Here is a 12,854-nt window from a genome sequence, read left to right as displayed (position 1 = left end):
CATCCAGCCTGAATTTGCTTCAATAAAGAAAGGGAGAAATAAGTTAAAGGTTGATAAGTGAGACCCCAAAAATAGTGTAGTGCCAAGGAGGCTTAGTCACTTTAATTATCCTTGCATATCATACCAGCCCTAAGCCTACATTACAAGCCAAAGAAAAGTCCTATAATGATCCTAGGTTAATTGTCTAAAAGCCTCGGTGATGAAAATAAGGGAAAGCTAATGGTATTTGGCATATATTGACTGGAACTTCTTTTTTAGAGTGAGTGTTCCTTGATTGTCCCTGCATTTACATGCTTGATTTCATATATGAGTAAAGAGGAACTTCTTTGTTGTAAGGGAACATTGATTGTATTATTAGCTGCTTACTTGTTTGGGTAGTGTAACTTGTACATATGCATGGTTATTGTTGCTAATTTGATGTCATATCTTGATTCCTTTGTGTCACATTGTTGATCTTCATTTATATACATAGTTCGGTTTGAAGGTGATTTAAATTGGAGAAGGTAATGTGTTTTGAGCAAAAATTAATAGTCAACTATCGTAGATATCTTATGTTTCTCTTGATTAAACATCGTAGTATGGTGTTATGTAGTTTCTTGAGGACAAGCAATGGTTTTAAGTTGAGGGTGTTGATTTGCGAGCCTTCTATTAGCACATTTAAGACTTTTAACTTGAAATAATTGTAAATTCTTAAGTAATTACTGTTGTTTTTTATTATATTTCATGTGATTTTATAGGAAAGTCAAGATGATTGAACATATATGAAAACTACGTTAAGAAGGATGATTTTTGGTGAAAGATGCAAGAAATTAAGTTCTAAAGATTTCATCCGACGACTTGGTCTGATAAGCTATTAGATCTGTGATAAGCTATCGGAACATGTCGTCACACATAGGTAGAGAACAAGAAAGGTGAAGCATTTCTGACGATATTTTCTTATAAGTCATCAACTTTCTGATAAGAGACGACTTATCAGTCGAAGGCAGCAAACACAGAATTTGAAGAGGAGTTGACGATATTTTTTGATAAGTCGTCAGACTCCTAATAAGTAATCACACATGTTGTCACACATGTTGTCAAATTTGCAATAAGTCATCACAAATGTTGTCAGATTTGTGATACGTCATCACAAATGTCATCGCACATGTCGTCAGATTTGTGATAAGTCGTCACAAATATCGTCAGTTAAAGGAGCAAAAATCTAAATTTTTAGTTTTGAATTTTCTTTAAGTTACAGATATAAATAGCAGCTTTTAGGGTTTCATTCAGTATCGGGAACTTATTCCAAAGGCAAAAGTCGCCTCTTTTTGAGCATCTTAACTTTGAATTCTATTTTCAACTCTGTGATTGGGTTTTGGGAACTTTTTCTTAAACTTGGAAGAGAATGAGCTGCAAACTTCATCTTTTGTAAGTTTAATTTCTCTAAATGAGGAATAAAATTGTTGATATGTCTTTCTTTCTCATATGGAACTAAACCCATAACTAGGGTTGTGGGATCTATGATTTTTTTCTTCATGGATTTAATAGTTGGTTAGGGTTTGAGTGATTGTGAGAACATCTTGATAATTCTTTTGTAATGATTGTTTTCTATTGGTTGCAAACAATAGGTCTAGCCTTATGTTTTCTTGCTCGAACTGAGAAATAAACTAAGGTAGTAAACTATCAACGAGGATTTGGGAAGTTTTCCATCTAATGATTAATGTTGTACCAAGATTAATCAGCTTGAGATAAACTCAGTATGAATAGAAGGTTTTCCTAAATTCGAGAGAATTAGGAAACACAACATCTAGGTAGGTTGAGAAACACTTAGATGGACTGTCGATACTGATAATTTGGTGTTTCTTACAAGTCATGAAAATCCAGTACTACAACTATTATTCAATGAGGGGTTGATAATCATAGTGATCATAACCCTAGTTTCTCTCTATCATTGATTTGAACCATTGAAATTTTATCTTTGAGTTCTAAAGCAAGTCGAAACTTTTATCAACCATTAAAAACCCCCAATTTTATCTTTTCATATCATTTGTTTGAAGTTAAATTGTAGCTATAGTTTTAAATTAGTTTAATCGCCACTTACATTGTTCTTCATTGATTCGACCCCGACTCCAAAGTTGGGTAATTAAATTGATGACGATCGACATTCACTAAATTGACATGTAAGTTAAGCGTTATCAGAAAGATAGTGTGCTTCGATGTCAAGGCAGGCTGTGTGTTCCATGCGTTGATGGTTTAAGAAAGCAAATATTGGAAGAGGCGCACGGTGCGTGGTACTCTATCCACCTAGGAGCTACTAAAACATATCGTGATTTGTGAGAAAACTATTGGTGGAGTGGTATGAAGAAGAATATTGTAAGGTATGTGGCTAGGTATTCGAATTGTCAGCAGGTTAAGGTTGAGCACCAAAGGCTTGGTGGTATGCTTTAGGAGTTTAGCATCCCCACTTAGAAGTGGGAGGTCATAAATATAGATTTTGTTATAGGGTTGCCTGGTAGCGTCATCAGCATGATTCGAATTGGGTCATTGTCGATAGAATGACCAAGTCAGCCTATTTTTTGCCAATTCATACTTTGTACTCAACTGAAGATTATGCCATACTTTATCTTAGGGAGTTGGTGAAATTGCATGGGGTCCCATTTTCCATCATTTTAGATAAAGGTACTCAATTTACCTCTCACTTTTGGAAGGCTTTTCTGAAGGGTCTTGGTACCCAAGTTCATCTCAGTACAGCTTTTCATTCTCAAATGTATGGTCAGGCAGAGAGGACCATTCAGACGTTAGATGACATGTTTAGGGCATGGGTCAATGATTTTAAAGGCAGTTGGGATGACCACTTACCTTTGATTAAGTTTGCTTAAAACAATAGTTATCACTCCAGTATTCAGATGGCTCCTTTAGAGGTTCTGTATGGGAGGAGATATAGATCACCTATTGTTTGGTTTGAATTAGGTGAGGATGCTTTGATAGGACTAGATGTGGTGTTTGAGGCTATGGAGAAAGTTCAATTAATTTAAGAGAGGCTGAAAACAACCCAAAGTCAACAGAAATCTTATGCAGATATAAGGAGAATAAATCTTGAGTTTGAGGTTGGTAACTTAGTTTATTTGAAAATTTCTCCTATGAAAGGAGTGAAGAGATTTTGCATGAAGGGGAAACTTAGTCCCCACTATGTTGGCCCCTACCGAATTTTGAGTCATTTTGAAAAGGTAGCTTATGAGTTAGAGTTATCTGCAGATTTGGCATCAGTACTCCTAGTGTTCCACATTTTTTTGTTAAAGAAATGCACTGGTGATTCTGTTTTTGTTTTTCCTTTAGAGAATGTGGATGTTAAGGATAAACTTTCCTATGAAGAAGTCCCACTTTAGATCCTTGATCATCATATTCACGAGCTAAGGAATAAAGAAGTTTCTTTGCATAAGGTTCTTTGGAGAAATCAGTCTGTTGAGGAGCTACATGGGAAGTAGAAGAAAACATGCGAGCGCAGTATCCTCATCTTTTATCCATAAATTCAGACTCATCCTGAGGTAATGATTCTTTTCAGGTTAACTCTTTTTGTTCAATATTCCAGTTATACAACTATTCTCATGTCATAACATGTATTCTTGAAATCAGTTCAAACCATGTAGCATGTATCATGTTTGAGACCCAGTTAATTGACCATGTTTTAGCTTATCAATATATAGTCAGTATAAACTCTCAGTCTCCATAGTATCTCAGTTGTATCAGTCTCATTCGAGGATGAATGGTCCCAAGAGGGGGATATTATAATACCCCATAAGATTCTAAGATCGATTCAACTCATAAATACATACTTTAAAGGGGGTTAAAGGCTTAAAATTTTCACTAAGTGGTGAGGACTTAGTCATTTCAAGACCCCAAGACTTTAAGAATTTTTAATTTGGCCTTCTCGACCCCGAGACGTTGGTTTTTGAGTTGATTCATGATTAGGGAGGTTAAAGGTATGTCCCAGGAGAGTTTTGGGGTTTTCAAATAAGATTTAGGGCACATTTGGATAGAAAAGATAGAGAGCCCTCACGATAGGCCCGCGGTGCGAGGGTGGCTCCATCAGAGCAAGGGTCGTGGCACGAGGGTGGCTCCATCAGAGTGAGGGTCGCGACGCGAGGGCCACTCCCTCGAAGTAATAGTCGCAGCACATTGGGGTAGTACATATATCTTCTTGATTAAAGATATCAAGGGACAATTGATTCTTTTTTCCTCAACCCAAGTTTTTTATAACACGATTGGGGAAATCCATAGGGGCATTATTTGCCCCTTTCTCTCAAAATTACTCACTAAAAAACTTTCCCCTTCACAAGAAAAAAGTCCAAGCTTATTTCCCCAAGAATCCAAGAGTTCAAGCTTCCAAGTTCAGGCAATCTTCAAGAATCTAGCTATTGAGGTATTTGGGTCTATGAACAAGGACATTATTCCATTCTTATGCCCAAAACTTGTCTTAAAATATAAGTTATATGATTTGCAATTAGGGTTCATTCCCAAATTGTCTTGTTTTGAGTTTATGAAATTATTATGTGATTGAAGTATTAAAGTGGATACACGTTCTCATCTAACTATGTCTTGACGAAAAAATTAAAGCCCTCATTAATGTATGACTTTAGGCCCCCTACGATATTGAGCTGGCCTTGACCAAACCTATCAAATAATAGAAATTTAGCTCAGACATTGAAAGAGAAATTAAATTTCTGCAAAAATCCTCAAAAATAACAGCAAAAATTTTAAAAATTTAAAAATAATAACATCAAAAATCACATACTCCCTCCGTTTTAAAAAGAATGACCTACTTTAATTTGACACAAAGTTTAAGAAAATAAAAAAGACTTTTGAATCTTGGGGCCTTGAATTAAAGTTGTGTCAAATGTACCAAAATACCCTTTAATCTTATGATCTTAAACATGTCATGTGGAAAGTTGAAATTAAAGCATTGCCAAAAAGGAAAAGGGATCATTCTTTTTTAAACGGACTAAAAAGAAAAGTAGGTCATTTTTTTGAAACGAAGGAAGTAGTATTTATCCGTAGATTCTATTTTAAAAAAAAGCAGACATTACAACCGAAATCAAAATATATCCAAGAAAACCGCACAGGAAATACAGGGAAAAGGTAACAGGCATAAGTAATATCTTTGAGATTTTAGAAAAATTGAGATTTCTCAAAAAACATCAACAGTGGAGAAAGTAAAAGAAGTTTCATGCAGATGGAGTAAGTTGGCTAATGATTGTCCAACTTCTTTGATGGCCACAGGTTGATAATAGTTTTGGGTTATACATGTTGCCAATTGTATGTTCATTTGGTATTATATGCGTCAATTTCTTGAAATTGAACCCGACACACTTCCTCTTTAACCCAAACCACAATCTCAGTTCCTCATATTGACAGCAGACGACCAAAACCCCTCCTTTAGCTCTCACGATCCAAGATCAGCCAGCCCCCTTTGTCTTTTTCACTGATCCGGCGAGGTGCTACTAAATATATAGTGGCTAAGATCCAAATGAAACTAGGAATAAAGAACTCCAAATATAAAAAATGGGGCTCAATACAGTTTATCAACCATGTGAATGGTGAAACCAAAAGGATGTCTTCCATATTAAACAAATGTGCGAAGCAAATTGAGCAAAAGCAAGGTCAGCAAAAATTTTAACAAGGTCAACAGAATATCTTGAGAATTAATTTAAATGCCTCAAATTTTCGCAAGACGCAATACATTGAAAAGGGGATTAGTACATATATTACTAATATAATTGACAATTTGTGAATACCTTCATTGATCGCCATTCGACCATGATAAAACTGTTTTTATATTGGTCCTTAACAGTAATTACAAACAATTCCCTGTTTTATCGACTCTCTCTACATGATTTCTAATACGAAGTGCAATTGGAAGGCCGTATTATATCAACATCATTTGACAATTTGCGAGAGATACGTAATAAGAATTCTCAAGTACATCTAAAAATTTCAGTATTTCCTAATGCACAATGTACTCAGTTACCTGGAAAAAATATAGAAATCCTTTTTCGTGGGTGAAAAAGAACAGAACACTGCAAAGTACAAAAAAAAAAAAAAAAAAGTAACGCTACATTTACAATGTCAATCTAATAACTAATTTTCCTAAAGTTTGCTCTTTGAATACTCTGCATACATATCCCTTGTCTCAGTTTATTTAGCACTGTTTGGATTTCGAGAGTCAATATTTTAAATTTTGATCGTAAATTTGTATGTGGAATCTTTAAGCTTTTTTATGGGGCGGAGGGAGTAGATGGTTACATCTGTTTCCCATCTGTTGCATGTTTAAAATGTTCTGAAGAAATATTCATCATTATCCTGCTCAGTGGGATTTTCTGTCCTTAATGGAGTTGGAAATAAGCTCTCCTTATAATCTAAAGGCCAAGCCCAGCCGGACCGAAGACGTTCAAAAAAATCAAATCCAAGATCCGTAGCTTGTTTAGCGTTCTGATCATAAAACACCAATGTGTAAGTTTCCAATAGTTCGAAGATGTACTTATCATACTCCCAAATCCCACAAGGCCAATGCGATGGTATCGGCGGATTCAACTTGTACGCTTTGATCCAATTATTCTCTCGAATCCTTTGCCATATATCGTAGTGTGATATCATAGGCGTCGACATTTCATTACTAGCCATAACCGCAAGTGATACACCGCGTAACAGTAGTGTCGCCCAGTAATCACCTGGAATTGGTGGCCCTGGCATTTTCCCGAAAAGTTCAGTTTCAAAATTAAATGTCAGAACACTGTACACATTTTCCTTGTCACAGATCACTTTGCTGCTGGGTGATAAACTCCATTCTGGTATGTGAAATTTTTGGAAACAGATATTTGACATTCGTGAGAAAAATTTGGTTCCAAGTACTTCCATGAGTCTTTTTTCGTAGAATAGAGAGCAGTGAAAATCTTAGGATGAAGATTTGTCGTCCATTCATCAAAAAATGTCCGAAACCAGATAATCTTGTAGTCCTGATTCGTTTTGTCAAAGCCTATTCCGAGCATTCGGCAACAATCACAGAATGTTTCTTTGAGCTCAAATTCGGCACTAGGAATAAGCCTGCACTCTTTCGTTGCAGGATTCCACCAAGCAAATCGAATATTATCCATAAAATGTCCTTTCTCTATTAAGAACATTCCATCAATTGGACCATGAATGTCTCTGAAATCACTAACACCGTCTATATAATAAATCCGCTGATGCCTAGGGACACATTGGGCATATATATTATCTGGGAGCAAGTATAAATGAAATTGCCTTGTAGGTTCAGGTTCTGTATCATAGTCAACACCGAACTTGGCTACCATTTTACGAGCACCAGTACTCTCATTATCATAGTGTTTTCTTATAAAATTCGAGCTTTTGATGAGATCGCGCCAATGCTTACACACACATTTGTACCGCAACAGTGATTTAACAGACAATCTAGTTAAAATATGATCAGCAACAATTTCTTCCAGTGAGTAACTCTCTGAATTAGTTGTCATTTTGCTCAAATAATTTCCTGCAAATGTAATCGAACATCTGCATTAATTAATACTTCCTAGCACCTGTGGGAGGAAGGTTTGATTATGTCTTAAGCATATCTATATAAATGATAAAAGATAGAGAAGTGAATAATTTCCGGGAAGTCGCTAATTTATATAGATAAAAAGACAATAGATTGGACATGTAACACGAAAACAACCAAATGAGCTTAAAATTAGCCAGCTTGTTCCTATAGCAATGATTAAAATAAATAATCTCCGTTCAATTCCTAAAAGACTGGGTAAAAGGATTGAGTACCAGTGACCTTTATTCAGGTTTCCCTTCGTAAAATTTAGTTCCCTTGCGGTTTGAGATATTAAACATAACTTCCCTAATTATTTTATTTTTTTGGCGAAATATTAGATAATTTCTTGGCATAATATATAAAAGTGCCTTTTAATTTGACCATATTTATGCCCACCAATTTTGGTGTGCACAACTAGGTATTTAAACTATCATAATATTGACCAAGTAGACATAGACGTCTTACAAGGCAAATCATGAGAGGCATGAATCATACATGTCAAATGTGAGATTTTCCATGTAAATCGCGTGTGTCTACTTATTTAACTTTATGATAGTTTAAGTGTCTACTTGTACATATCCAAAGCTGAAGGACATCAGTTAAGACCAAGTTAAAGGACATGTTTATGTATTATGCCCATTTTCTTAAACTTGGCACGATGTATAAATTAGTCGCTGAAATTAACTAGTGACCACAAAGATATCTCACCTCATCTTGGGTGTATCGTTTAAACACAAGTGTTATACATGGCATACTAAGTGTATTCTGTAATTTTTAGTCCTTAGACCTTAAATCCTCAACCCCCCCCCCCCCTTCTTTTGAATTCTATCTAACCCATATTGGTGGTCACACAACTGGTTGTATTTGTTTTTGGGTCAAATTTATTTATCCATTTGCGCTCCCAATTTTGCTTTAAAAATCGAACTTCCCCTCTATTTTGAACAATAGACGGAATTCTCTACTTTTAATGCCTCAAATTTTCTCAAGCTGCATTACATTGAAAAGGGCTAATTAGTTTAATTCAACAACGACAAAGCTGTTTCTATTTTGGTCCTTAATACTACTTCAACAACATACCGGGTAATAGTGTATGTAGATCTTACTCTTACCTAGTGGAGATAGGACTATTTTTTCCAAAAGATCCCCGGCTGAAGCAACGTACATATAATAAGTATAAAAAGGAAACTCCATGTTTCGTTCAACACTCTATATTATTTCTAAGATGACGTGCACTTGCAAGGTTGTATTAAATAAACATACTCAAAGTTGAGTTGTGAACTTTTCTACCGATTGAGTTCTGATATTGAATTTTACTAGGGTCAACTTCAAATAAGTATTTCTCCTAGAATATGAAGAGTTATGTGGCTCATTACCTATCAAATTAAAGGTCTTTGAGTGCTCTTTCCAACTCTACAAATGGTTCATAAATTGAAGTCCGGAGTGAAAAGTCATGAGCGAAATAGTGGGTCCGGCATTTCAAGGTGTCACGGAGGCTAGCCTCCACGATATCACCGTGACACAAATATGAGATCCAGTAGCGCCTCCTTTGTTTTCTTATGATTTTTAAGGGCCTTTTGGTCCTTTTCTTATCCAAAATCGTCCCCCAACTATTCTAAACGTTTCCTTACTCCTTTCATTACCTAAGTCTCAATTGAAATCCTCCTCTCATCATCAAAAGCTCCCAAATTTAATGTAGTTCTCTAAGATTCTTTTTAATTGAGCTTTTCCCTAAATCAAATTGAAACTTCCTAAGTCCAAAAAAAACTCAAGGTTGCATAAGGTGATTCTAAGGTCAAGTTTCAAGGCTCCTCTTCTAGGATCTTAGTCAGAAGGCATGTTGAACACTCCCTACTTTAACTATTATTATAAAGTGTCAATTTAATACTGTATTTAAGTATTCTATAACGATTGTTTGAAATTAGGGTTAGGATTTCGTTGTGAAAAAATTAATATTGATTTTCTTCTCATTTTAATGGGTTTTAATTATTATTAGAGAGTTTTGATATTTGAACATACTATTTGAAAAGGTGAATTTTGTTATATGAATTTACAACTTTAAAGGTTATACATGATGAAACTATGACCTTCAATTCATTTCAAAAGCTTATTTTTCAATGAGGTTTATGATGTTTATCCCTGATATGAATCGGACAAAATAAACAGACCATAAGCAAAATAAAAACAAGATGAACACATACACAGATTTACGTAGAAATTTTTGCGGAAAAAATCACGAGCAGAAGCAGAGGGATTCACTATAATGGAGAGGAGTACAAGGTGGAGACAATAGTCTCAATGGTGTATATTTTTCGAAACACCCAAAACAACTCACTAAATCGCACTTATATAATATGTGCGTACAAATAAATCTTATGCCCAAAAACATACAGGTCCATACCGCACAAAATGGGTCGCACTGCGAAACATTTAGGGCCCGCGGATCACAAAATTCGGGTCACAACTCTAACAATCCCGTCTTTTGAGCAATGTATGGCATGAAGTGATGAGATTTTTAATGACTTTTCTGAAAATTCTATCATGGCTATGTTTATGAATTGTAAAGACGAATTGAGAGTATTATATGAAAATGCTTTGACACGATATAAATGACTTGCAAGTCATGGTATGACGGTACCAAAATATGAGTGCCTTAACGAAAGACTCTTCGAATAAATGTTTATGAAAATTATTTTAATGGGACTTAACGGGTATTATTTATTTCACCGAGAAGGTGCAAGTCCTAATGACCAACGCTTGAAATCTATATTTTGTCAACACAGGGGTGATTCGCTCCCAAGTGGGACAATCTTATCACTTTCCTCGAGGAGGTATGTTATGATGCGCATATTATGTTTATCTCAATTCATGCAGCAGACATAAAACTGAAGCCTCTAACATATCATGGTGGATCACTTCAGTTTTCCATTCAATTGTTAGAGGATTTGTAGACTTATGTATATGTGGTTTAAATATTTTATTTCAACCTTATATAAATTTAAATATATTTAAATTGATTTCCTTAATGGTCTATTCTTCCGCAAATATTTTCTTACATGTTCAAAATTAAATGCTCATGATATTATGCTAAGGGGTCTTCTCGAATCTTCATTAGTCTGAAATATCCTTCAAGATCAGGACCTGGACTCAAATCGTGACACTCAATTATGAGTTACTTGAATTGGAAAAAATATAACTTTTTTGTGCGTGTGGAAAAAAAACAGAACATTTCAGAGTGTAAAAAAGAAAAGGAAAAGAAACTAATCACTACATTTACAATTTAATAGCTTGTTCTTTCACCACTTTAGGCTCATTTGAGATTCAGCCAGACAATACATTCAGAGTAATGCATCTATACTGCGTTGTTTCAGTTGATGTGGTCAAATTTTTAGAGTCAAACTTTTAATTTTGACGATAAATTTTGACATGAAATTTTTAAGTTTTCTAAAATAAATTTTGGACAGAATGAGTAGATGGTTACATCTGGTGCATGTTTAATACTTTTCTGAAGAAATATTCATCATTGTCCTGCTCAGTGGGATTTTTTGTCCCTAATGGAATTGGAAATAAACTCTCCTTATAATCAAAAGGCCAAGCCCAGCCGGACCGCAGATGTTTAAAAAAATCAAATCCAAGATTCGTAGCTTGTTTAACGCTCTGATCATAAAACACCAACCTGCCAGTTTCTGTTAGTTCGAAGACGTACTTGTCATATTCCCACATCGCATTAGACAGATGTCAGGTTATCGGGGAATTCAATGTATATATTTTGATCCACTTATTTTCTCGAATCATTTGCCATATATTGTATTGTCATACCATAGACACCACCACGTCATTAGTCGCCATATCCGCAAGTGATCCACCAAGTAACAGTAGAGTCGCCCAATTATAATCTCCTGGAATTGGTGGCCCTGATATTTTGCCGAAAAGTTCAGTTGCACAATCAAATGACAGAACACCGTACATGTTTTCCTTGTCGCGGATCACTTTGCTGCTGGTCAGCCAATAATGAACTCCATTCTTGTATGTGAAATTTTGGGGAACAGATATTTGACATTCGGAAGAGAAATTCGGTTCGAAGTACTTCCACGGATCGTTTTAGTCGAGTACAGAGCAGCGAAAATCTTAGGATACATTTCCATCGTATATTCTTGGCAAAATGTCCGAAACTAGACAATCTTGTAGTCCTGATTTGTTTTGTCGAAACCTATTCCGACTATTCGGTAATTGCTGTGGAGATTTTCTTGGATCTCAAATTCGACAAGAGGGATGAGTCTACATTGTTTTATTGCAGGATTCCACCAAGAAAACCGAACATCCGTAAATATGTCGTTTCTCAATTAAGAACATTCCATCAATTTGGCTCATGAATGTTTCTAAAATCACTAACACCACCACAATAATAAATCCCCTGATGTGTAGGAACACATCCGGCATATATTTTATCAGGGAGTAAGTACAAATGAACTTGCCATCTAGGCCCAGGTTTTGTTTCGTAGTCAACACTGAACTTGACTACCATTTTACGAGTACCCACTGTTGGTATCAAAGTGCTTTCTCACAAAACTCGAGCTTTTGATGAGATCGCGCCAACTTCTATACACACATTTGTAACGCAACAGTGATTTAACAGATAATCTTGTTAAAATATGATCAGCGATAATTTCTTCCCGTAACTCTATATTGCCTGTTATTCTGCTCAAATTATTTCCTGCAAATTTTATTGAACATCTGAATTAATTTTATATAGATCATAAAAGAGAGAAAAATGAATAATTTGCGGAAATCTCTTATTTATATAGATAATAGATTGAACATGTAACAAGAGAAGAACAAAATGAGCGTAAAATTAACTAACAACCTGTAACTTGTTTCTAAATTCTATATCAATGATTAAAAAAATAATCTCCATTCAATTCCTAAAAGATGTTCAATTCGTACAATTGCAATTGTGATTATAAATAAGGAGGAAAAATCCTTTGTTCCAATAGTGTTTTTTCTTTCTTTTTAAATTTCACATTGTGCAAAAATGTTAGGGATAGTTACAGGAGAAAATTGAAGGAAAGATGTCATTTGAGTCTTGAATGAAAGATTGGTGACATTGACCAACTTAAAGGGTCAAACATAATTAGAAAACTTGATTAAGTTAATTGTGGACTTGATTAAAATTTTCAAAACTTTTAAATCTTTTCAAATATACAAATCAATTCACACCCTCTGCGCTCCAAATCATCAACTGTCTCTCTCCTCTCTCTCTCGACAGTTTTTCTCAACCAACAGTTCT

The 12,854-nt window shown here is 35.1% G+C and overlaps 1 protein-coding gene across 1 annotated transcript; it reads right to left on the bottom strand.

The window, feature by feature from the left end:
• Window positions 1–6,791: 6,791 nt before the first annotated feature.
• On the bottom strand, window positions 6,792–11,536 carry LOC107874095 (putative F-box protein At3g47150). The gene is made up of 3 exons (XM_016720972.2): window positions 11,387–11,536; window positions 11,244–11,253; window positions 6,792–7,522 (listed from the first exon to the last, which is right to left on the bottom strand). Exons 1-3 carry the CDS (start codon window positions 11,534–11,536, stop codon window positions 6,792–6,794), a joined length of 891 nt encoding a protein of 296 aa, XP_016576458.2.
• Between the last annotated feature and the right edge of the window lie 1,318 nt (window positions 11,537–12,854).

This window comes from Capsicum annuum, chromosome 6 (assembly GCF_002878395.1).
Source record: "Capsicum annuum cultivar UCD-10X-F1 chromosome 6, UCD10Xv1.1, whole genome shotgun sequence".
Taxonomy (NCBI): domain Eukaryota; kingdom Viridiplantae; phylum Streptophyta; class Magnoliopsida; order Solanales; family Solanaceae; genus Capsicum; species Capsicum annuum.
The sequence above is the reverse complement of the archived record's forward strand: the minus strand, read 5'-3'. Positions and strand labels throughout refer to the sequence as shown.